This window comes from Daldinia decipiens, assembly GCF_022478715.1.
Source record: "Daldinia decipiens strain CBS 113046 unplaced genomic scaffold F4813scaffold_12, whole genome shotgun sequence".
Classification (NCBI taxonomy): domain Eukaryota; kingdom Fungi; phylum Ascomycota; class Sordariomycetes; order Xylariales; family Hypoxylaceae; genus Daldinia; species Daldinia decipiens.
Genome location: NW_026054555.1, coordinates 653969 through 675914, shown reverse-complemented (window position 1 = coordinate 675914; position 21946 = coordinate 653969). Strand labels below are relative to the sequence as shown.

The 21946-nt window shown below is 46.6% G+C and overlaps 8 protein-coding genes across 8 annotated transcripts; 5 read left to right on the top strand and 3 right to left on the bottom strand.

Annotated features, from left to right (window-relative positions):
* Window positions 1-140: 140 nt before the first annotated feature.
* Window positions 141-1051, top strand: F4813DRAFT_356226 (acyl-CoA N-acyltransferase). The gene is made up of 2 exons (XM_049242960.1): window positions 141-892; window positions 952-1051. Exon 1 carries the CDS (start codon window positions 415-417, stop codon window positions 787-789), a length of 375 nt encoding a protein of 124 aa, XP_049100736.1. The 5' UTR covers window positions 141-414; the 3' UTR covers window positions 790-892; window positions 952-1051.
* Window positions 1029-3135, top strand: F4813DRAFT_356217 (NMT1 protein). Its single transcript, XM_049242959.1, has 6 exons — window positions 1029-1197; window positions 1473-1520; window positions 1570-1672; window positions 1726-1794; window positions 1851-2000; window positions 2057-3135. Exons 2-6 carry the CDS (start codon window positions 1486-1488, stop codon window positions 2735-2737), a joined length of 1038 nt encoding a protein of 345 aa, XP_049100735.1. The 5' UTR covers window positions 1029-1197; window positions 1473-1485; the 3' UTR covers window positions 2738-3135.
* F4813DRAFT_356215 (uncharacterized protein) lies at window positions 3128-4065 on the top strand. Its single transcript, XM_049242958.1, has 3 exons — window positions 3128-3429; window positions 3529-3622; window positions 3681-4065. The coding sequence occupies exons 1-3, from the start codon at window positions 3348-3350 to the stop codon at window positions 3736-3738; spliced, it is 234 nt and encodes a 77-aa protein (XP_049100734.1). The 5' UTR covers window positions 3128-3347; the 3' UTR covers window positions 3739-4065.
* Window positions 4066-5198: 1133 nt separating this feature from the next.
* On the top strand, window positions 5199-5668 carry F4813DRAFT_43994 (RlpA-like double-psi beta-barrel-protein domain-containing protein-containing protein). Its single transcript, XM_049248494.1, has one exon. The coding sequence runs from the start codon at window positions 5289-5291 to the stop codon at window positions 5634-5636; it is 348 nt and encodes a 115-aa protein (XP_049100733.1). The 5' UTR covers window positions 5199-5288; the 3' UTR covers window positions 5637-5668.
* Window positions 5669-6580: 912 nt separating this feature from the next.
* On the bottom strand, window positions 6581-8596 carry F4813DRAFT_43981 (uncharacterized protein). The gene is made up of 2 exons (XM_049248493.1): window positions 8029-8596; window positions 6581-7969 (listed from the first exon to the last, which is right to left on the bottom strand). The coding sequence occupies exons 1-2, from the start codon at window positions 8334-8336 to the stop codon at window positions 6658-6660; spliced, it is 1620 nt and encodes a 539-aa protein (XP_049100732.1). The 5' UTR covers window positions 8337-8596; the 3' UTR covers window positions 6581-6657.
* A 4445-nt stretch (window positions 8597-13041) lies between these two features.
* Window positions 13042-14626, top strand: F4813DRAFT_43955 (Snf7 family protein). Its single transcript, XM_049248492.1, has 3 exons — window positions 13042-13354; window positions 13423-13716; window positions 13802-14626. The coding sequence occupies exons 1-3, from the start codon at window positions 13304-13306 to the stop codon at window positions 14081-14083; spliced, it is 627 nt and encodes a 208-aa protein (XP_049100731.1). The 5' UTR covers window positions 13042-13303; the 3' UTR covers window positions 14084-14626.
* Window positions 14627-15531: 905 nt separating this feature from the next.
* Window positions 15532-19852, bottom strand: F4813DRAFT_43944 (antiviral helicase). Its single transcript, XM_049248491.1, has 2 exons — window positions 16555-19852; window positions 15532-16498 (listed from the first exon to the last, which is right to left on the bottom strand). Exons 1-2 carry the CDS (start codon window positions 19690-19692, stop codon window positions 15818-15820), a joined length of 3819 nt encoding a protein of 1272 aa, XP_049100730.1. The 5' UTR covers window positions 19693-19852; the 3' UTR covers window positions 15532-15817.
* A 280-nt stretch (window positions 19853-20132) lies between these two features.
* Window positions 20133-21678, bottom strand: F4813DRAFT_356205 (Swi3-domain-containing protein). The gene is made up of 3 exons (XM_049242957.1): window positions 21340-21678; window positions 21203-21278; window positions 20133-21144 (listed from the first exon to the last, which is right to left on the bottom strand). The coding sequence occupies exons 1-3, from the start codon at window positions 21567-21569 to the stop codon at window positions 20308-20310; spliced, it is 1143 nt and encodes a 380-aa protein (XP_049100729.1). The 5' UTR covers window positions 21570-21678; the 3' UTR covers window positions 20133-20307.
* Window positions 21679-21946: the final 268 nt, after the last annotated feature.

Below are 21946 nucleotides of genomic sequence, written 5' to 3'. Positions count from 1 at the left end.
GCTTTTGTGTTATCAGGAGGGTGACCTCTTGTGTACATCGTTGCGGCATCCCGTTTCTCTTTCGTAACATGAGCTTTAAGTCAATCACTTTTGTACCCCTTCTTGCCGTTCCATGGTTCGTATTATTCATCCTGCATCATGAGAGTCGGTGACGCGGAGCGGACATTAACATAGGAGTCTTTTGGTTTACTCCGATACCGGTGAATCCCTATAAAAGGATTTACCAAGACCAGGGACTAGTAGTCACATACCCAGTTATTATTCCATAGAACACCGCAGAAGACTCACTTTATACCCACAATCGAAGCTAGCTGTGAGAAAGGAATTATCACACACCAACTCCGAAGGCCAACATGAGTAAAATTCGGTTTCGTCAAGAGGCAGACCAACGATACAGCTTGGGTAGCCGAGAACATGAATGGCGAGATCACGGGTCACATTTCCCTCTCCAAGGCCAGCCCGTCCGATGTAGCAGTAGCAATGTGGAGGCAGTTATATCCTCAGCAAGAACAGCCCATCGCAGTACTAGGAAGATTATTCGTACATCCTGAGGCCCGCGGCCATGGAATAGCGAACAAGTTGATGCAGACTGCCCTTGACGAAGCGCGGCGCCGAGGCCAGAGGTTAGTCATGTTTGCCTTGGCCAATGTCCCGGATGCCATACGAATGTATCATCGGCTAGGCTGGGAACACTTTGGGACGACGGTTTTTAGATGGAAGGGAGACGCAGGTGAGGAGTTGGAGATGGATGCCCAGTGTTTTGCGAGCCCCGTCTTGGCCGACAAGTAGTAAAGCTCGGAGTCTCGCTTTGGACCGGGCCATACAATAATATCACGCAGATAGGCATGTGAATCCAGCATCCCCTCTGTTAACGTATGTTATTTTCCTGTACCTATCTCTTTTAGTAGATTTTAGACGAATCATTGTCGTTCGAGAAGACCGTGTACCTACTCGAGGAGGAGCTTATCGGCGATTAGTTATATCAAGATGATGATGGACTGCATGACGACCCACCATGGGTGACTTACTGGGCATATTTACCCCTCACCTTGTCCTTTTAAGTATTAAAGGACCTTCTCGTCCTCCCCCCCCCCTTAAGCTCTCGTGCCGAGTTCATAAATCTCTCATCGATATTTACTTCGGTTTCCAATAAGCTCAAGCTCAAAGTTTCGCATCACCGACACATCATCTCACCTGGTATGGTCTTAGAAAGCACCTGCCATCATGGAGCTATCTCAGTATCAAGGTAACGTTGGACAAACGCATGGCGGGTGCTCAATGCTCTTCGATCCAGTTATGGCTTTCTCCTCTAAATACCTACCTACCCATGTATTAAGGAGGAAGTCTAACTGGAGAGAGGCATCAGGGCTGAGATTACACCGTTCAAACTTGATCTGGATAATTCCAGCGAAAGGACATGCTGCTTTCCCTTCCCCCTGTTAACCCGAGCAGCTTAGTATTAACTGTAGCAGTTTTTGATCCATCATGTCTACCGACAAGATCACGTTCTTGACCAACTGGCAAGCATAAAGAGATCTACCGTAGATGAGCATTTACTAACGTCAGTAGGCACGCGACGCCGTATCACGCTCCCCTCTACCTCGCTCAGGCCAAAGGGTATTTCAAAGACGAGGGCATCAAGGTTGCTCTTCTCGAGCCCAACGACCCGAGTGTATGTTCTAGAAGTATTGCATCGTGCGTAGATTTAGTGCTCATATCGTATAGGATGTCACCGAAATCGTCGGCACCGGAAAGGTCGATCTCGGCTTCAAGGCTATGATCCACACTCTCGCTGTAAGACGCCATCGGATAATCGATTAGGTTAACTCAAGCTAAGAATTCTTGTATAGGCGAAAGCCCGTAACTTCCCAGTCCTATCTATCGGGTCGCTACTCGACGAGCCTTTTACGGGTGTCGTCTACCTTAAGGATAGCGGTATTACCCCTGACTTCACGACTCTCAAGGGAAAGCGAATCGGTTACGTAGGCGAATTCGGAAAGGTGCCCAATTCAAGTGCTCATTTCACTCTGCAGCCTTGTATTAACCAGCTTCACAGATCCAAATTGACGAGCTTACCTCTCACTATGGCATGACCCCAGCTGACTACACTGCCGTCCGCTGCGGCATGAATGTCTCCAAGGCCATCATCAAGGGAGAGATCGATGCTGGTATCGGTCTAGAGAACGTCCAGATGGTCGAGCTCGAGGAGTGGCTCGCCGCCCAGGGTCGTCCCAAGAGCGACGTTCAGATGCTTCGCATTGACCAGCTAGCCGAGCTAGGCTGCTGCTGCTTCTGCACTATCTTGTACATTGGTAACGAGAAGTTCTTGTCCGAGAACCCGGAAAAGGTCCGCGCATTCATGCGCGCAGTCAAGCGCGCGACCGACTTCGTCATCGCAGAGCCGGAGAAGGCGTACGCCGAGTACGTCGAGTTCAAGCCCATCATGGGCACCGAACTTAACCGCAAGATCTTCGAGCGCTCGTTCGCCTACTTCTCCAGGGACCTTAAGAACGTCCATCGAGACTGGGAGAAGGTCACCAAGTACGGCAAGCGCCTGGGCGTCCTGGACCAGAACTTCCAGCCCAACTACACCAACTCGTTCTTGTCCTGGTCCCTTGATGGCGAGTCTTCTGACCCGACTGGAGATCAGAAGCGTATGGCAGAGCTGCAGAAGGATGTTGCTTCTAAGGGTGGTTTCCACCGTTTGGAGATCAACGGCACTGCTATTCAGGCTTAAGGGGCCAGTTGTACTCAAAAGTATTACATCTCCCAGGGAAGTTGTTTCTCGCGTAGATTCGCTCCTTAGGTAACCAGAAAGCCCATAGACACTCCTTGATTATGTCGCAAACCGGATAGGTAGTTACTCTATAGCTACATGAATAGTAACATAAATTTGGGTAATCTTTCTTGGTGTAGCTAGTCGATGTGATGAATTGCTTCAGCATCTTATGAGCTGTAAAATACCAATCGTTCAACACGAAGAAGCTGAACTAAACGATGATAGGTGAATGGAACACGTAAAGGGAGAACAAACAGAAACTCATTGGCCCTCTTGGCTTATTCATACCCGTGTCATAAACATGCCAAGGTCCAGTCTAAGATTGACTTGTGTTAATCCATAAATATACGTGTACTCCACGGCACGGCACGGTGCAGATATGATAAATACACACACCTTATGTACCTGGTAAATCCCGTCTTGTTGCCCGTAGCCCATTGCCAAGTTCACACTATCCTCATTCCGGTCGCGCCTCGCAACATCATCGTCATCAGCCCATCCATTTATCCATCCAACATTCGCTTCTCTGCCTTCCAGGCTCGAGTCAATCAACACACTCTAGGTAAACATGGCTGACTGCGGACTCCCATTTCCCGTCGTCTGCATCCAATGCGGTCGAGGCGTTGGCCTTTGCGGTATCAAGATCATCGGTAAGTTGAGCCGCTAACCCCGGAGAGAATCCGGATGCACCTGGAAACGACTTATTCGTAAACAAAAATTGACCTCACATATTGACCTCGCATGAACAGGCCCGACTATTGGCTTCTGTGTTGCTGTGCTAGCCGCATTTATCTGCTGGCCTATTGCACTTCTGTTCTGCTGCTTCACAGAGACGGGAAAGAAGTAAGTTTGGTATTCGAATTGCTTCTTGGGCTGTTTAACTCACGAGTATCTTTTCCAGGTGGTTTTGGAAACCGTGCGACATTAATGCGAAAGTATCAGACGTGTTTCCTATCTGACCAGCAAGGAAAAGCCATAAACCTCAACGTTATGCTACTTGTGTTTCCTTAGGTCGTGGCAGAACCGAGGCATTCAATTGCCTACGACTACATACTTACGAACATCGATGGGATACGGCTTCTTAAGTGAAGATAGAAAATAGATAACCTAGGAGGTATTTAATTAATTCAAAGCTACTCAGAAGCCACTATTGCACAGGATAATTATTCATAACTACAAGCTATCAGAGCCACATAAATTAACAGCACCACGAGCTATGCAATATTATATACCAGAACTATGTTTCTAGAGAGTGACACTAATAATGGAGCCTCCAGTAATATAAGTCATACTTAAACATAAACTAAGCCATCTGCTTTACTCTATGTATCATAAACGACGACTTGGTGCTCTTGCTTCACGATAAACATTTATTCTTCCTAGTTATCGTTATCGTCAATCCTGTAGGTTAGGTCTTTTAAATGATCAATAGGCTACAACGTCTTGTAGTTCTGATCGAAAAGAATCACCACCTTCTTTAAGAGAGTAACTAAAGCAAAACGGCAATTCTATGACTGACATGAATACAACTACTGTTTCGAATCTGAGGTATAGGAGAATATAGCATATCAACTACCTCTTAGTTCAGGGCAGACACTCTGTCCCCGGACACCACCCATACTTGATTACCCTAGGCCCGGAGAAAAGCTCCTATAGCCTAGAACTAAAGTGTGAAAGAAAGTATATACTGTTAATATACACGTGAGACTATACTGCTCGTGCTGTTAAAACTTTTGGAGGCGATAGACTTGGTATAGTGATGCAAACCTCTTGCAAGAAACTCCGTCTCAGCTATTCACCCGGACATGCCGAATCTCTATTACCATCCCCAGAATGATGAGATAGCCTGTCTACTTCCGAAACCGGGTGTAGTCGATGTCATGACTCGTAAACCGGCGCGTGTTAGCTAGTAGGTATAAAGTATTAGATCCGGAAAATAGAGTAAAATTTTAACTCTCATCTGAAGCTGTCTGACTCGCAAAATGGAAAAGCGCCCAGTAGGAGACGAGCGTCCGCCTCTAAGCCGTAGGGTAGCAGACAGACGAAATGTTTCAACTAACGTGAGATGACAGATGACATGATTCAAATCTACCCGCCATGTTGGGCTGTAGTCATTGGTCCGACAAGTATGAGGTATTGATGGCGTATCATATTCAGCGCCTCGAAATGACTATATAAGATGGGCGGAACCCATCGAGGTCGTGCTCCTTTCTGCTTTTCTCGTTATCACATTCGCTGTCGTTCATTCTCTACACAACCAATCTTTTCAAACTAGCAAGTCACTCTTTTACTTGCTGCCTCTCTTTGCCATACCGGCGCACTCCCGTTAATCTCAACGGACAAGTAAGAAATTTGATATCGTTGCATTTTCCCGACTCGGAAACTTCTCCTTGACGCCTCCACGACTAGAGCTATAAGAGAATTCTAAAAAGCCAATTCACCCTTCGGGATCTTCACGTCATATCGACATTTTCATACAACCACCACTATCATTACTCCATCCATCAAAATGGTTTCCTTCACCAAGACCATCGCTGTCCTGTCTTTCGTCGTGCAATACGCTGTCGCCTTCAGCGGAGACCTCACCTACTACACCCCCGGCCTCGGATCTTGTGGCGAGACAAACTCGGAGACGGACATGATCGTTGCGCTATCACCCGTCCAGTTCACCACCGATTCTCAGGCCTGCGGCAAGAAGATCCAGATCCACATGGGCAACGCAACCGCAATCGCCACCATCGTCGACAAGTGCCCCGGCTGCAGCGACAACTCCATCGACGTCTCTCCTGCCGTCTTCAAGTCCCTCGCGCCTCTGACCGTCGGCCGCGCCAAGATCGAGTGGGACTACGCCACGTAAAGTCGTCCCCGTCACACCCGCCCGCGGGAAGCTACCCAACAAGACGCGAACAGGTTTTCGCAGGTTAGACGAGTAGATGTCGCCCATTATTCAGCTTTGCTTTTTTTTGTTGTTGCCCGAGGAATAGGTAGAATGAATGTGTGCTGCTGTGGCTGTGCCGGACATAGATCTTCGCAGCACGATTCAGACGGATATGGGAACAGGATATATACTGGGAATGACCAACATGATGGATATACCGCATCGCACCAAACTAGAAGGTGCTGATCTTAACTCACTATAGAGAACGAATAGACTCCAACACACTCACCCTTGGTGGGTGGTTTTTTTTATTATCTTGACTCTAATTTCCCATCGTGAATCTGTTCGACGTGAAACTAGATATGTGCAAGAAAGAGCTATGTTAGTATGTCGAGTATATAACTCGGCGTTGTATTTCGTTAAGAGACGAGATCTTGTCGTTTGCTGAAATAGTGCTATGGTATTGTGATTGAACAATCCCCCCTTATTTAGTCTTAAAATACTCCACAGCGCTCTTGAGTTGTTCCGTATTAATCGAAGACAAGAAAGGAACCAATATGAAAATAAAAGATATTCGACAGGGACTTTAATTATTTTTAAGAAAGAAAAGGTTTCATAATGTCGAAGAAAGGGTTGTGGATAAATTCACGTCCTCTCAACGCTAAATACCTACATATATTAGGTTAGGTATATTAGTCGGCGGAAAGCCTCTAGGTTGGGGAATTGAACGTTATCTCACTTGCTAATATTGAATTACGAGACAGATGAACAGATATCAGAATCTTCAAGTTTCTTAACCATGAACAGCTCAGCCATATTTCACGAATTCGTACACATGTCACTATAACAGAGTCCAAGATATAGTATGTGAAAGCATGAAAACTCTCGATTCATAACATTGTGATGATACAAGTCCAGCTTCAATGGCAAACCACGCCATCATGCATCCGCTCCATTGACGCCCGCCTGTGTACCCAAAGTCCATTTTAATCCGGAACTCCTACGGAGAAAGCCTAATCCGCTTTCCGCCACCTAGTTCCGTCATTTCTCTTTGCCGTTTTGATGTGGTAGTCACCGATAATACAAGATTTTGCGTTGATGTCTGTTCTCCAGGGACGCTTGATAATCCGAGTTTGGAGTCTGGCGAGGAGACTATAGTCGCCTCCTCCAATTCTAATAATTTCCGTTCTTCGACAGTGATTGCCCACAGTAGTGTGAACAATACCTCTCGCGACGGTAAGCTGGTGCCGTCTGGCCACGTCTGCGGTCCACGGCTCTGATCGCCCTTGATACCCGGGGATCCAACTGCCAGCTCCTCAACTCGTTCATCACGCCCCTTCTCAGACACCAACCGCAATAACCCCATCGTCGCATCCTTGAGCGGACGCGCCAAGATGGGGCTGCTGGTTAAGAGCTTCTGAAGGGATCTGATTCTCAGAGTCGAAGAGGCTGAAGGCTGGGTCCGGGTGTTCTTGGACAACCGAGTCGCTTCCCGCGGTCGCGCCTGGAGCTGCGCCGCTGACATCGTCGGTGCTGAGGAACTGGTCGAAGTCGAAATCCGGAAATTGGGGGGTCGAGTTACTAGCCAGATTATTGTACTCAAAATCGAGGGGGTCGGATGAAGGACTAAATTGGCCTTGAGCGCTCCACGAATCAACGTCAAAGGGTGTCGAAAGGCTGAAAGCATCACCGAAGAGGCTATCAGCAGCGTTTGAAGCTGAAGTAAGAGTGACAGCACTGGAGGCGACGGTTGTCGCGAGGCCTTCCACGACTGCGGAACTTCCACCGACGGACACTGCTGGCCGCACAACACCGCTGCTGGATGTTGTGTCTCGTCGGAAGTAGTTGCAGAAGTGGGGACTGTCGCGACCTCTTTAGTCGTCGACCTTTCGGGGAAGGTGTCATCAGGGATAGGGGTTAATTCGGGGGATAGAGAGGCAGGATCGACAGTGCCGTCCTGCTCGGGCATGAGGATAAAGTCATTGATCATGCCAGACTTGTCTTGTGCCGTGCCATCCTGAGATGAGCCAAATAACGGCTGAGATAAAGTTAGGGGAGAAGGCTGAAAGCCATCTAAAGGGGACGAGCTACGGCTAACGCCAGAACCTCGTCGGAGTTTATTTAATTCATCCATCAACATTTCATTCGTCTTTTGCTGGTTACGCAGGAGCTCTTCTAGCTGGTGATTCCTCTGTTCCAAGGCTTCCACCTCTTGACGCTTGCGTTCCCGAGAAGACTGGGCAGCACGGCGATTCCTGAGAACTCGCTCGACTCGTCGTTGCTCTTTCTCATCTTCGGTCTTTGCCCGTTTCCTATTGTATGTTAGCTGAACATGCTTCTTACTTATCTGCTTATAAGCGAGTAGTCATACCTCGGAGGTAGGTTGGTCTTAGGCTCTGGGAGGACTTGGCCCCACGACTTCCGCTTCTTAACCGGCTTCTTTTCGGAACTCTCAGGAGCCGGGGACGGAGTGGATTGTATTGTGGCCGAGTCCGCAAACCCGTCTTCCATAAATGATTGAGGGGTCATGACGCTCTCCACGGGGTTTAATGTGGAAGGCGTAGCGAATAGAGAGGGATACGCGTCGCCAGGTACTGACATGAGAGACTCTGCAGGAGAGGTCTCAAACTTGACTTGAGGAGTCGACGTCGTCGTTTGTTGACTTTCCCAGGTAGCCATATTGATTGGGTTTGGCTGTTGATAGGAGGACTTTAGTTCTTCTGATTGTGTAAACTGGATGCAAGCTAATTTCTCTAGTAGCTTGGTCCGGAATTAAGGTTGAGGCTGTAGCCGCAGAAGATAATAATAATGAATTAAAGCTGAAAGTAAAGAGGTGCCGTCCTAATTCCTCAATACAAATAACAGCAGGTTCACCTCTGCCAGCGCATTGTCTAGCTAGGTTACAAGGGTACGTGAATGACTTGAATGACTCAGGCTAGGCTACCGAGTCAGGTGAATGATAGTAGGCAGTAGCGGTAAGAAGGCAATAAGGACACGGTGGCCACTGGCCTCGAAGATAAGTATATTATGATTGGTGGATTGGTGGATTGTTGGGGGATGGTTGTGCTTGGTTTGGTATTGAGTATTAGTGACTGAACAGGAAGGGGAGACAAGCGCCTCTCTTTATGTTCAACGTGTCCTGTTAGTAAGGAGGTGGGTCGAGTGCCTGAGGCAGAAACCGCCCCCTGCTAACTGTTGGATGTGTCAGCCATCAGTGGGGCCATGGAAGGCTACGTACCATCCCCCTGCGCTAGTTTCTGTGTTGTGCTGTGTGTGTGCACCTTGTCTGGCTCTTGTGCGACAAGGATTAGGATTTCGGGGGCAAGAGGGAATGCCAGGGGTTAATAGATCTGAACAAGGCAAGTGGATCTGTGGTACGAAGCCACCGAGACGAATAAGAACTCTTCCACCATCGAACTGGACTTCCTTTTTCCCTTCAGTTCCATCTAATAATTTAGGTCTATCATCCGGCCCGGCGCGGTATTAGTAGTATTGGTAGCCCCGGAGTCTCGTGTTACATCCCTTTTCGAATTGGTCCAGCTCTCACATTCAATTAATCAATTTAGGTACTCAAATCGTTGACGAAGCCTCCCGGAAGTGTTTGCCTCTTACAGCATCAGTCTCTCTTATCCAGGTAGTCTAAGCAGAATAGAATAGAATATCCACATAAAGTACCGAAATGCATCAGAAATGGGGATTGTCGTGTTGTCAAACTATCCTATCTCGTCATTCTACATTGCAGTAGTGTAGTCGAATCCCCCAACGAAACTTTGAGGTTGATCCTCTCAGCCTCTGGCTTCTCAATGCTATCTCCACCAATCGAAGCCTATTTGGAAAGGCTCCATGGCTTAGGGGTGGTTATTCTTGGCAACCCACCTGGGTGGGCTGGGGGGCGTGTTGGCCCCAATTCATGTCAACCCGCCGCTGACTTGCAGCTTGCTGTCGTTCAGAACCCTAATTCTCACAAAAGAACAATTTTTGGATGTTATTCATGACGTAGAAATATGACAAGAATCTACACCATCACAATTATATCGATTGAGGATTTGACGGGAACAAGGTCCACGATCGCTCTGGAAAGCCTCTATAAAATCCATACCTAAGGTAAGGTACCGGGTACGGTACACATAGGTACCTGTTTAGATTCACCTAATAGCTTTCAAAGTGATTTGAGTACATTCACCACAAACTATAGTAAATGCTTGGTTCATTCGGCTTGCTATGGTTAAGGTAAACCCAAAATCGGCCTCCGAGAGGAAGAATTTAGAAGACTAATATATTCACAATTAATCGACATCTGGGGTATTAGCCTGTATTGCTGCCAAACCAAAATGGTCGGAGAATCGCGGCGGGATGACTACCGAAGCCCTCCGCACAACCTAGCATCACAATTTGACAGCAAATAACACGGGAGGGAATCTAGTTCTACGATTACAAGTCTTTAGTTCAACCAATGGGATGTTTTGCTAGGTAAACGGCAAGCTCTTACCGTGTGGCGTTCTAGACGTCCGTGAGAATTTTTATGTTGGTAGAAGAAGATGCGGCACATGCGACACGCCGGGTGAAAAGCCATAGCGATCCTTGAGGCTATCACCAACGGGAACGTGAACGCTCGTTACTCGATCCAACATCGTCTAGGACCTATGACCAACATGAAGATTAAGTTCAGTCTATACCTATAAAGATTTACTAAATTTATGTTGTTATACGGGCTAGACCTGAATGCTTCTGTCTAAGATCTAAAATCCTATGATCCTTCACTACAACATATAGCCAAGATTGGCTGCTAGAGAATCGTAGTTAGTATAAAAATATGCCTCCTTACTCTCAGTTAAAATCCCGCCATCTAAGAATTACCAACAACCACATTCAAATCTTCCTATAGCTTATTACAGTGTAAGACCAACTTGATTTATAAGGGTTACTTGCTTAGGCACACAAAGACATACACAGTAAAATTGCCCCTTTCTACTATAGGTATTTACTGAAATAGGGAGGCCAATAGCTTATCGCTTATCGTCTTACCTGCTCTTTATCGTCTTGCCTATTCTGTGTGTGTAGTGCATGGTGTAAGCTAGATACTCACGTAAAGAGAGTTCTATAATTACTACATTGAAAAGACGGTTGATCGTATATAAGTCGATGAATCGTATATTGTCACTATTTTGAATGTGCATAAGAGTCCTTGTAGAGGTCCGCTTGTTATTCAGCAATAGTTAACCAATCATGATTCTATCACCTTGCTGCTTTTAACATATTTACACTGCTATTATAGTTGCATTCGTATGTTAGGGCTGATATGATAGCTTCAGCATTGCGATGAAGGATTGACGAATCCTTACGCCTTATCATACTCAGCCCCCCTCGTAGCCGCTCACCCGCATCAGATTACTTCAATTTTTAGTATTATCATGCGATGCTGATTTCAATCCGAAATTATCGGCTCAGTACAAGACATTATGTACACTAGCATGTAGAAGTTTACGAAGATAAACGGCCGATAATGAAACATGATATTTGCATGTAACTACCTAGTAAAGAAACCTTCTGCCTGTAACTTTTCGATTCCATAATTCCAGACACCTTCCGCTTCAAATTGCGCGCCCGAGATTCCGCCCGCCAGCCCGCACGGATATTAGGTCTTTAAATCCCCGTTTTTTAATCGAGCGTAGTGTGGATCGCGGGCCATGCAAATATGGATTTCAAATTCGCAATCTTCCCCGCAAACCCGATTTAATAAACCAGCAGATCGGGACGGAAGCGCAACATCGTTTTACATTATGTACAACATGTAAATCGGGTGGGAATTAATTGTATGGGAATTCCCATTCAAGATCGGACTCCTCATCTACATAACTGAATAATTGTGAGAGTGCACAATTCATGTGGAGATGGTTGAACAATTAGCGGTACATCTCTCCTATGAGGTTATCCGTACGAAGTACTTAATGTACGAAATGCCTAGGTTAACACATTGACCTACTCCAAAAGCCGAATAAAGTATTTTTACTAGACATTCGCTTGATTATTATCTTATTGGCTATACCTAAGACATACCTGTATTTTGCTATGACCTCCAAGACACGATTATTAGCTCACATAGCGTACACTACATATACTACCTATATAAGCACGAATCGTTCGAAGGTCAAACCACTAGATTCAAAGTAAGTCGAGTCTTACACGACGCTTGTTTCAGGAAATTGTGGGCAGACCCAGAGGTTCTGGTCCTCCCTTTGAATAGTTCGTCCCAAGCACCAATCAGGATATTGTCCGTCCGCCCTCCCCTTTTCCCCCTAGGTACTGCCTCCCGATAGGGGGTCGGACTCAACGCGGGACTCAAAACGAGACCGGTCGTATCTGAACACGAGGCCCTCCTTGATTACGCAATGCAGTCCGCTAATGATGATACCTTCTACAATGGTATCGTCAATATGTACACATGTGTTATACCGTATGTATGTATTAGTTTTGCCGCTAAAATAAGGAGACGCTAATATGTAAAGATCGCGACATACGATGATGATCTAGAAAATGATTTACATAATGATGCGTAAGGAAAATCACAATGTGAGGACTTGCCTATCTTGTTGCTATGCGTTCCAATATTGCTTTACGCCTCACGTCATGTTTTAAGCTGACGACAGACTGACCGATATACTAGTTCTTATTTGTAACTTTACGATGGTCCAATCGCATCGAGGCATTGGATGATTTCAGTTATGATAGTGGTGACGGTTTGAAGGCAGCTACTGTATTTAAGTGTGCGCAAATAATCAAAAGTACTTGATAATCCGGCTTACGAGTGTTGGGCCCTATTAAACATTTCATTATCAATTATTACGAGGACCACTACGTATTCGTGTTAGAATGATTTGCCCAAACTATCTACCTTAGGTACTTATATTACTAGATAACTAGAGACAGATCAAAGTCATAACCCATCATGTCATGGATTAAAGGGAGCATAGTTATCAAGAGATGATAATATCCCAATAGTTCCCCTTTCCATATCAATAAGCAAATATCCGTCCTTTACCAAAAGAGTAGTTCATCTAGTTACTTTTTTTTCTAATCAATGTAGTTTGTTTCGTAGAAACCGGGCTCCCTTGAATGATTTGCAATTTGAAGCAATAGTCTTAGAGTTCTTTGAAATCTTGCTCACTTATTATAAGTGGACCCATTAATCGGCAATGATGATAGTCCAAGTAACTGAAGATCAACAGTCACAAGTATATTGTTTATGAAGCATTGTTTGATTTGCGTGAGTGAGCTTGCCTCGGCGAATTAAAGAAAGGCATAACCTAGATGAGACCTATGTTATCGATAAATACTGTGGCTGAGAACTCTAGTTTGGGGCTTGAAAGTTTAGTTTCAAGGTACAATTCACTCGTACCTTATTGCTACAGCAAAATCTATCGAAGTGCGTCATTCGCTGACTTTCATTTGCCCCCACCACCAGGAAACGCCGCGCCAGACCGTGAATCGCAACTCCATCCATCCTAATCACCACGATCCGTCTCGACGACTTGTCCTAGCCTCACCAGGTATTTCAATATCTAGATTGACGATCGGCTAAACGCGCCAATCCAGCAAAATCCACTGCCCTTCCTTTGCCATCGATCTTCAACCCTCAACCAATCAACATGTCCAACCGACAACTCGCCCGCGACATGCAAGTCGAGTTCCAGGCTCGCGTACGACCTCCCCGTCCTATCCTCCCAATATCACATATCCGAAACTAACATGTACTCTCCTCGTATAGTTCCAAGCGAAGCAAGCCCGTCGCGAAGCACAAAAGGCAGCGAAGCAGGACCCGCTGCTCAAGAAGCAAATCCAGGACCTGCTGAAGAAAGGCGATACGGCTAAGGCCTACCAGAAGGCCAAGATGCTGCTTTCTAAGCAGGCCCTCGCTCAGCAGATGGACCAGATGGCCGACATGGCCGAACTTAGCGTCGCCCAGATCCAGGCCAATAACGCCATGAACCGCATGACGAACATGATGGGCCAGTCCTCGCGCACCATGACCGCTGCTCAACGCAACATGAACCCCGAGCGCGTACGTTTCTTCCCCTTCGTACTATCGCTTTTTTTTTTTGGCGGAAGTCAAGTACAAAAATACTAACATTATCCCGAAACCCCAGACCTTAATGACGCTTGAGCAATTCAAGCAGCAGAACGAGGAATACGCCGTCAACAACGGCATCTACCAAGACGCCATCTCGCAGACGACGTCACAGCAAGTCTCCGAGGACGCCGTGCACGAACTGCTCGGCAAGCTCGCCGACGACGCCGGCGTCCAGCTCAACTCCGAACTCAACTCCGCGCAGCCCAGCCGGGCCGAGCCCGCCCTCCCCCAGACCGCAGAGCCGACCGCCGAAGAAGAGGACGCTCTGCAGCAGCGCCTCCGCGCCTTGCGGGCTTAGAAAGTCGATGGCGGAAGCCGAGATGGGAATGGTGGGGATGGCGATGAGCAGGAGGGAGTTCCGCAGGTGGCGGCATGAACATACACGTAGCTAGCAGGATGCGGTATTGATATCTATCTGATTGCGTGCGGGATGGCAGATTTTGTTTAGCATCACGACATAAGGGTCCGGTTAGGCGTTCCGGTTATTGTGCCTTTTCTCCTTGTATACGCGGATGCCGCAATACCTGTTGGTGTGGAATAGAGCTTATTTACGGGCATCGAGTTAAGATTCCAATGCGTTGAAACCGTAGAACTTTGGTCCTTGCTTGTTTACTCTTTTGCTGGGTATATTCGTTAGTAAATACTACTGCTAGAGCTTCTCTTTCTGAGCGTGCGTGTTTTTGATGATATATGTAGATACACCTCTCTTCATTGCCTAAGGATCATTCGTCTATGCTTGGATCACAGCTTTGAATACAAGCTATGGCAGAGTACGAGTACATAAGATAACTTAGAGTCAAATCATATACCTATAGATTCTAGAGTGACATCTTGCTATGTAAGTTCGATTTGGTGAGCAACCTACATTCGACCTTACAGGCCTTTAATCAAATCAGTCCTATGCCCGTTTATCTTCAAGGTCTCTACGCTCGCTATTAAAAGACATTACAAAACATCAAATCATAAGCCTAGTACTTGGTAGGTATTTTTTAATACCTTAAAAAATGACACCAAGAAAAAGAAAACGAGTTCTAAAAAACAAGCCAAAAAAAGCTCAGTCCTAGGTTCGAATCCCCTCGGATAGGGGCAGGAGATTCGAACCCAAGACCTACGAAAAACCGGCTTCGTTAGGCATCTGCTGTCAAGTCACGTTCGTTAGGAAGAACGGTTCAGCATAAGACACCACAGTGGGGTTTTCTCTAACCTCAAGTCGCCCAGGCGAGGGGCGTCGGTTGACAGTTGGTCTGCACTTGGGATATATAACTATTACTTTGGAAGGGGTACGTACCTATATAGATAGGCAGGTACCTCGTTGCCTGGGCGTCTGCCAGTGCCGTAGACACCTATAATGCCGATCGATACACGCATGCATGCTACTTTACTGCTAGATATACTTGAGGCTATTCCGCACCTAGATTATAAAGATAAAAATTATACGATGATGAACACCCAGAAGAATAATACTGTCATAATACTTCTATTCATTTTTGAAGTAGTGTTGCGCAGGCAGGTTTTACGCTACTTTGCCTACAATCTGTACAAGACGATCATAAAATCCATGTCAGGATTCTAGACGGGATGTCTATAACAAAGGGCACTGTCAGCATGTACAGTTGTAAGCTCTTGTAGCAAGTAGCTTATAGTTCTCATCTATTTAGGTTGATCTCACAGATTACCTACAACTGGGTCAAACATATAATCTCTCATGCCATCAATAGGGGTTATCAACATTAGGAAGCGGTCCAGCAGTTTGAAATTATGCTATTGATAAGTTTTGCTGTTCGCGGCTATTGTAACGCTACATTACACTCCTGATCGTCCTTAGACAGATCACTCTGGAAAAAAGAGGTATCCGGCAAATAGTAAATTTATTTCCTACAAGCATCATTATAGCTATCATCTCGGTCATACCTCGTTGCTTTCTATAGATGAGATAACAACACAAACATGTGCAACTGGAGCCAGTCCTTTGACGCCCTGAATAACCGAGACGCTAAGCTCCTCACCTCTACTTAGAGAGGTAGTGAAAAAACTACATGTACAAGCTAGCAACGGCAGTAATATCCCTCTTGATCATCTCCTGCGCGGTCTGCATCTTCTGATACAGCTCCGGGTCGCCGATAATCCTAGCTGCGTTTTTGACCTCCCGGCACGTCTCGTCTAGTCGCGTGATGGTACGCACGATGGTACCCTCGAGTACATCCGTCAGGTCCGTAATGTTTTTAAAGCTCATACCGCGCGCCCACTCGTATACTACCTCCATGAGGCCAAAGCGAGGGCGCGATACAAAGTCGTTGCTATCCTCTGCGCTCTGTATAACCTGGTGATCCGTTTGCACGGTATTTACCTTCTCGCTGATCTCAATGATCGTCTTCATGCCGCGTTCTAAGCTGCCTGTAAGGTTAGGTACTGATTCTGTCTTCTCCTGGAATACGAAGGCGGAGAGGAGAGCAGCTATTTCGGCTGGTTCGTAGTCTGCGAGGACGTTGTCAAGGATGAGTTCGGTGAGGACAAGTTCATCAGCCGAGTGGATTTCGCATGCGACCTTGCCCTTGAGTTGAATGCGGGTATCGGCATCGATGAAAGAAAGATCCTTTAGGACTTGAATCCGCTGTTCGTAGTCGGGAAGCAGCTGGAGATTTTGATCTGCGAGAGCTGAACGGAGGGACGAAATGGTCTCCTTAATAAGCCACTGATCATGGCACATGGCGAACTGATGTCTTTGTTTAGCCTTAAAAAGTTATAATCTGCAAAGATAGAATGACTTACGTGCTTCAAAAAGCTCCGACAGTACGTTGTAGCCGAGTTTTTGATGGTTACTTCTTCTTGTCGTCGCTTCTCGATAATCTCCTGCAACTGTAAACTTTTGATCTTTGCGAAGCTGATCTCGTTCCACATATCTGTCTCCCAGGTTTTACAGATACCTAACATCCGTTCTCTTGCTCTCTGGTGTGGTTCACCCGCTTCGAAAAAGTCTGGTACGATCCCGGTAGTAAATTTCCCGGTTAGACACTCAATATCGCTAAGCGGTACATGAACGGTCATCCCAGCCATTGATCTCTTGTTGCGTGGGAGAGGCGACAATAGCCATCGGAATGTATCAACAAAAGGCAGTAGATCAGTCGAGTTACGGGTCTCGCGCTCAGTCTTGATCTCGAAGACGTGGACGGTTGGTTGGCCGCCTAAAGTTTTCGTGCTAACACCGTTTGACAAGAGGATACCCGGGGTTCGTATACCATCTTTATTCCATACAACAAGTCTTGATGGTGCAAAAAGTTTCTTCCCGATTGGGATAGATAGGAGGCCTTTGTACAGCTCCTGCGTTAGTTGCTTGTAGTTCATCGATGCTTGGTGGCATTGTTCCAAAGACTCGTCGCAAATTTTACACGCCTCTCGTTTGATTTTAGCTAAGTCAGCTTCTGATATCTTAACGGCTTTCTCATGCTCTGGAAGTAGCTGCTGAGTGGCGTGCTCGGAGAAGCTGCGCTTAATCATTTCTTCGATCTTTAACGCCTCTACCCTCAACAAGTTCAGAATCATATTGTAGGTCAATCTGAACTGAGACTTCAGCTTGCTAGGCGGATCTAGTATCATTTTCTGAAGATCGACTACAGGTGGGGCTTCATTCATACTGCCAGGAGGCACAATAATAACGGACCCAACGGGATCAAGTCCACGACGGCCAGCTCTGCCAGCCATCTGAGTGTACTCGCCCGGGAGAAGATTTCGAAACGAGTGACCATCATGCTTTCGATAGCCGGAAAACACTACAGTCCTAGTTGGAAGATTTAGACCCATGGCAAAAGTCTCTGTTGCAAAGAGCACCTTGACTAAGGTCTGAGCAAACAGGATCTCGACAATTTCTTTAACAATTGGTAATAGACCGCCATGATGCACGGCAATACCTCGACTTAAGAGTTCTCGCAGACGAATAATCTGAGGTAGGACTCGATCCTCGGGTCGTAGACGTGCTATCGACTTCTGAATAATCATGTGAATATGACTCTTCTCCTGAGCAGTTGTGAAGTCCTGGTTGCTTAACGCGTCGGCATTTTCCTCGCACCTCCTTTTGGAGAAGACGAATATACATGCGGGTAGTAGGGTAGACTTCTTCAGGAATTGCACAAGGTGAACCCACAGGTTCTTGTCCTGGTTGGCAGACGAAAAGCCTCCTGGCCTCCCGGCACGGCCCATATGACCAGGCGCATGACCGGCTCTCGGGGGACCTCCTCGGCCCCTTTGCTGACCACCGCCACGTTGACCGCCACGTTGTTGGCCGCCGCGCTGGGGACCTCCTCTCTGGTTGCCTCGCTGGTTGCCACCGCCGCGAGCAGTTGGCGCTGGGAGAACTTTATCTTTTCCACGCAGCGCTTGGTCCGCTTCCTTCCACCCTCTCTCAAGGAATTTCTTTTCGTGGTCCACAATCTTGTAGATATTCTTGCCAGCCCACAGATAATGTTCTAAAGGCACAGGTCGCTTCGGCGTTGAGATGACGTATATGTCCTTCTTCTTGGTCCTACCAACCCAGGAGGCAAATTCGTACGTATTGGGGACAGTTGCAGATAGCAGGATAAGCGAAACATGCTCTGGAAGCATGATGATGACTTCCTCCCAGACTACGCCACGCTCGAAATCATTCACGTAGTGAACCTCATCAAAAATGACAAATTCGACATCTCGGATTAGATCAGCACCTCTGTACAACATACTCCTCAAGATCTCCGTGGTCATAATTAAACAGCTTGCCTCAGGATTGATCTGGACATCTCCTGTGAGGATACCAACTTCGTCAAAGGTCTGTCGGAAATCGCGGAATTTCTGGTTGCTCAGGGCTTTAATAGGTGACGTGTAGATAGCTTTGGTCATGTGCCTCGCAGCTAAGGCGATGGCATACTCAGCTACGACCGTCTTGCCGGCAGACGTATGCGCAGCGACAAATACAGAATCGCCGCCCTCGAGATGATAGATAGCTTCTTTCTGGAACGTGTCAAGCTCAAATGGCCACTCTCTTGCCATGTCCGGGACAAGCTCTTTGAAGTTGGGAATATCGCGGTTGATATCCACCATATGTGCCCATTCTCGGCCAGCTTTTCTTGCCTTAGCTGATGAAAGGTTACCGTGTGGCTCTAAAGCTGGGAATTCGACAGGAAGTAGAGTGTCGATATCTTCTGAATCTTCCTCGTCAATTTCCTCTTCGATGCCATTAGTGTCTGGGTGCCCGTTGGTATCTTTAGCCTCGGGACCTTGCTCGGGTTCTTGGTCAAGTTCGGCTTCGACTGCTTTTGCTTCTTTCTTGTCGACCTTAGATTTCTTTTTGCTAAAATCGATTCCCCTTTCCATACCAGGGGCCACTTCGAGAAGGCCGCCCTCGGCGCCTAGTTTGATAACGCGTTCTAGCTTATTCTGAGTACCGATAGTGCTAGGACGTAACATCTGGTCTTCGATAGCAGCGATTGCCTCAACACCATCGAGCCCACCAGGTGCAAAGGGGAAGAAACCAGCAGCTCCACGCACAAAATCAGCACGGCCGCCGGGTTTACGCATAAGGGAAGTCGAGTTTTTGGCTGTGGCACTGTTTGCAGGTGCAGTAACGTTCTTGTATCCCGTCACTCTGCCCTCGAGACCTTGACGTTGGAAGCGTGTGACGGTTCGAGTCTGAGTAGGTGCAATGCGAAACAACTCGGTGAGATCGGTTGGGCTGTCCCATCTTTGCTGTAATCTGTTAAGCCACTCAGAAGAGAATTTGTTAGAGGGAGTTAGGAATTTCTGTTCGAGCTCTGTTTTCAACACGGTTGGATCTTGCTTGAATCGTTTACGGGGACCTTGTTGGAAGAGGATATCGTCAATGGTTGTATCGTCGCTGATGTGAAGCTTTTGAATAGCTTCCACCAGGTCGGGAGACGCCATTTTCTTTGAAACAACAACTTGGAGTTAGAGAAGCAAACGCTCCAAAACAGTCGCGAGGGAAAGTTAGGACGATACCATCAAATGACGTTTGCAATGTGTGAAGTTAATGAGTTCAATGTTTGGTGGGTTGGTGGGCTGGTGGGATACCGCAGTAATTAAGTGGACCGACCGTCTTAGCTGTTGGATACTATCGGCTGCTGTCATAATGCCCAACAACTGTTATCGATAAGGATTACTATCTACCTTATGCTTAGGTCTAGGTACATATGACAGATCAAAGAGTTCATTTTATAAATTGATAACGTTCAATTTTCACCATGGAGCAAAAGAGTTAAATCCCGGACATAAGGCGCATAGAGTAGCCGGACCCTCAAAGAGACTTAAGTTTGTTGTTGTTAACTAATTAGTTAACTAACTAGGTAGTTATGATATAACTGCTTGTAGTATCACAAGGCTTTAGCAACTGTAAAGTATATGTACATAGGTAGTTAGGCATTATCAAAAGCCATTTACTTCTGTTCATGTATTCACGCTCATTGCACATATATAAAATGACACAGACGCCCTTGCATGCATCGTTATACAATAAATCATACCCTGTTCAGTTTTGACCTCTCACCACAACCCATCCATCTCTGCCATAGCTTCCTCTTCGTCTGCATCTGCCGTATTCTGGTTTACCTCCTTTATTTCTTTAGGCGTTGAACCTATAGGCTGTTTCTGTTGCCCCTCATTTTCCGCCTCCGCCATTAATGCGTCTAGATCATCTTCTTCATCGGTTTGCACGCTAGGCTGTGCCGGCCTGGCTGTAAGATTAGAAAGTTGCTTTGGGGGTTCGTGGTGGGCTTCGGCTTCAGCCATCAATGCGTCCAAGTCGTCCTCTTCTGGCTCGTCTCTTGATTGACTGGGTTTCCCACCACCATTGCCGAAAACAAAAACAGGTTTAGGACGTTGTGCTTCTTCCTCTGCCATCAGTGCGTCTAGGTCATCTTCGTCGGGCTCGTCACCATTTCCAAATAGGGATGCGTTCGCAGGTCCTGTGCTAGCGCTTCCATTTCCAATTAACAATTTACTTGTGGGTTGTGTTGTCCTTAATGGTTGCGGTGTGGCTCCGTATATATCGTCGTCGTCATCAGGCACATCATCTCGTATAGGCGTATGCGCCCCTTCATTTCCCCGATCCTGGAATATGGGAGCAATCCTGGCAGGGAACACTGCAGGTGCACGCTCCTCTGGTTGATCGTGAGAATCGCCAAAGAGGTCATCATCATCTCCGTCAAGTCCTGCTGGTTTGGGTTTCCCTTCCTCGATCCACTCCATACGTTTCATACGCATATATTTCTTATGACCTGCTTTCTCCGCCATAGCCGCAGCATCTAAAAACTTGGCCTTCGGAAATAAGTCGTCAAACCATAATTGATAAAAGGAGAGAAGTCTGGCAGCGTCAGAAAACTAGACTATTGTTAGCTACTATTTATCGGTCCTATATAATAATATAGGATATTCGTACCTCGTGTCCTTTTCCTTTAAACTTTAAATCTCGAGCTTTTCTTCGTAACCTCGGGATGCCTTTGTCGGATAGCAATCTATACTTGATAAGCCCATATCATTCCTAGTAATACCCGGATACTTGTGAATAATACGAACCTTCCTTCATCTAGCTTTACAATTGGGGCTCTAACTTTCTTCTGTACGGCTACAGCCTCGTCAATTCCAAGCCCGGTAGCATCTTTACGCTTCTTAGACTGCGCGGTGTCGTTGCTGGGAGCTTCGTCTCCAGATTCGGCAAAGGGGTCATCGTCGACGTCGTAATTATCTATATCATTTACCGGCTTTTTTAATGCCGAAGAAGATTTGTGTGCTCCTCGTGAGGCCATTTTCGTAGTATTGATTGTATGTTGAAGTTGTGACTTTGTAAATACTAGAATCAAGCCTCAAGACGCGTCGCATAAGTGAAAAGACGCGATTTAACGTGGGGTCTTTTTGGTAAAGTTAAATTGATTTTGGATGACGGACTGGAGCTAGAGAGGTACGTATCTAAGTGAGGGTGGTCAGAGCGCGCATTATTAAGTGGAACCTTAACCTTAGGTTAATACTTCGTACATCATTATCTCCGAAGAAACCCCGCTTACCTCATCCATCTCCAAGACCTTGCGATTTCGAAGCTCTCATGATTGCCGATTGCCGCTGACAACCATCGAATATACGAAGATATCATACCGAAGCTTTTGGGGAGTCCAATTCCACTCCGCTA

Coding starts and splice junctions, on each gene's coding strand:
- F4813DRAFT_356226 (XM_049242960.1), top strand. CDS start 415: ATGAATGGCGAGATCACGGGTCACATTTCCCTCTCCAAGGCCAGCCCG.
- F4813DRAFT_356217 (XM_049242959.1), top strand. CDS start 1,486: ATGTCTACCGACAAGATCACGTTCTTGACCAACTG. Junction 1,521..1,569: donor ATCACGTTCTTGACCAACTG/GCAAGCATAAAG, acceptor TAACGTCAGTAG/GCACGCGACGCCGTATCACG. Junction 2,001..2,056: donor ACGTAGGCGAATTCGGAAAG/GTGCCCAATTCA, acceptor CCAGCTTCACAG/ATCCAAATTGACGAGCTTAC.
- F4813DRAFT_356215 (XM_049242958.1), top strand. CDS start 3,348: ATGGCTGACTGCGGACTCCCATTTCCCGTCGTCTGCATCCAATGCGGT. Junction 3,430..3,528: donor TTGCGGTATCAAGATCATCG/GTAAGTTGAGCC, acceptor TCGCATGAACAG/GCCCGACTATTGGCTTCTGT. Junction 3,623..3,680: donor TTCACAGAGACGGGAAAGAA/GTAAGTTTGGTA, acceptor TATCTTTTCCAG/GTGGTTTTGGAAACCGTGCG.
- F4813DRAFT_43994 (XM_049248494.1), top strand. CDS start 5,289: ATGGTTTCCTTCACCAAGACCATCGCTGTCCTGTCTTTCGTCGTGCAA.
- F4813DRAFT_43981 (XM_049248493.1), bottom strand. CDS start 8,336: ATGGCTACCTGGGAAAGTCAACAAACGACGACGTCGACTCCTCAAGTC. Junction 7,970..8,028: donor AAGACCAACCTACCTCCGAG/GTATGACTACTC, acceptor AACATACAATAG/GAAACGGGCAAAGACCGAAG.
- F4813DRAFT_43955 (XM_049248492.1), top strand. CDS start 13,304: ATGTCCAACCGACAACTCGCCCGCGACATGCAAGTCGAGTTCCAGGCT. Junction 13,355..13,422: donor AAGTCGAGTTCCAGGCTCGC/GTACGACCTCCC, acceptor CTCCTCGTATAG/TTCCAAGCGAAGCAAGCCCG. Junction 13,717..13,801: donor GCAACATGAACCCCGAGCGC/GTACGTTTCTTC, acceptor CCGAAACCCCAG/ACCTTAATGACGCTTGAGCA.
- F4813DRAFT_43944 (XM_049248491.1), bottom strand. CDS start 19,692: ATGGCGTCTCCCGACCTGGTGGAAGCTATTCAAAAGCTTCACATCAGC. Junction 16,499..16,554: donor GTCGGAGCTTTTTGAAGCAC/GTAAGTCATTCT, acceptor CAAAGACATCAG/TTCGCCATGTGCCATGATCA.
- F4813DRAFT_356205 (XM_049242957.1), bottom strand. CDS start 21,569: ATGGCCTCACGAGGAGCACACAAATCTTCTTCGGCATTAAAAAAGCCG. Junction 21,279..21,339: donor GTAAAGCTAGATGAAGGAAG/GTTCGTATTATT, acceptor TATCAAGTATAG/ATTGCTATCCGACAAAGGCA. Junction 21,145..21,202: donor TTAAAGGAAAAGGACACGAG/GTACGAATATCC, acceptor ACAATAGTCTAG/TTTTCTGACGCTGCCAGACT.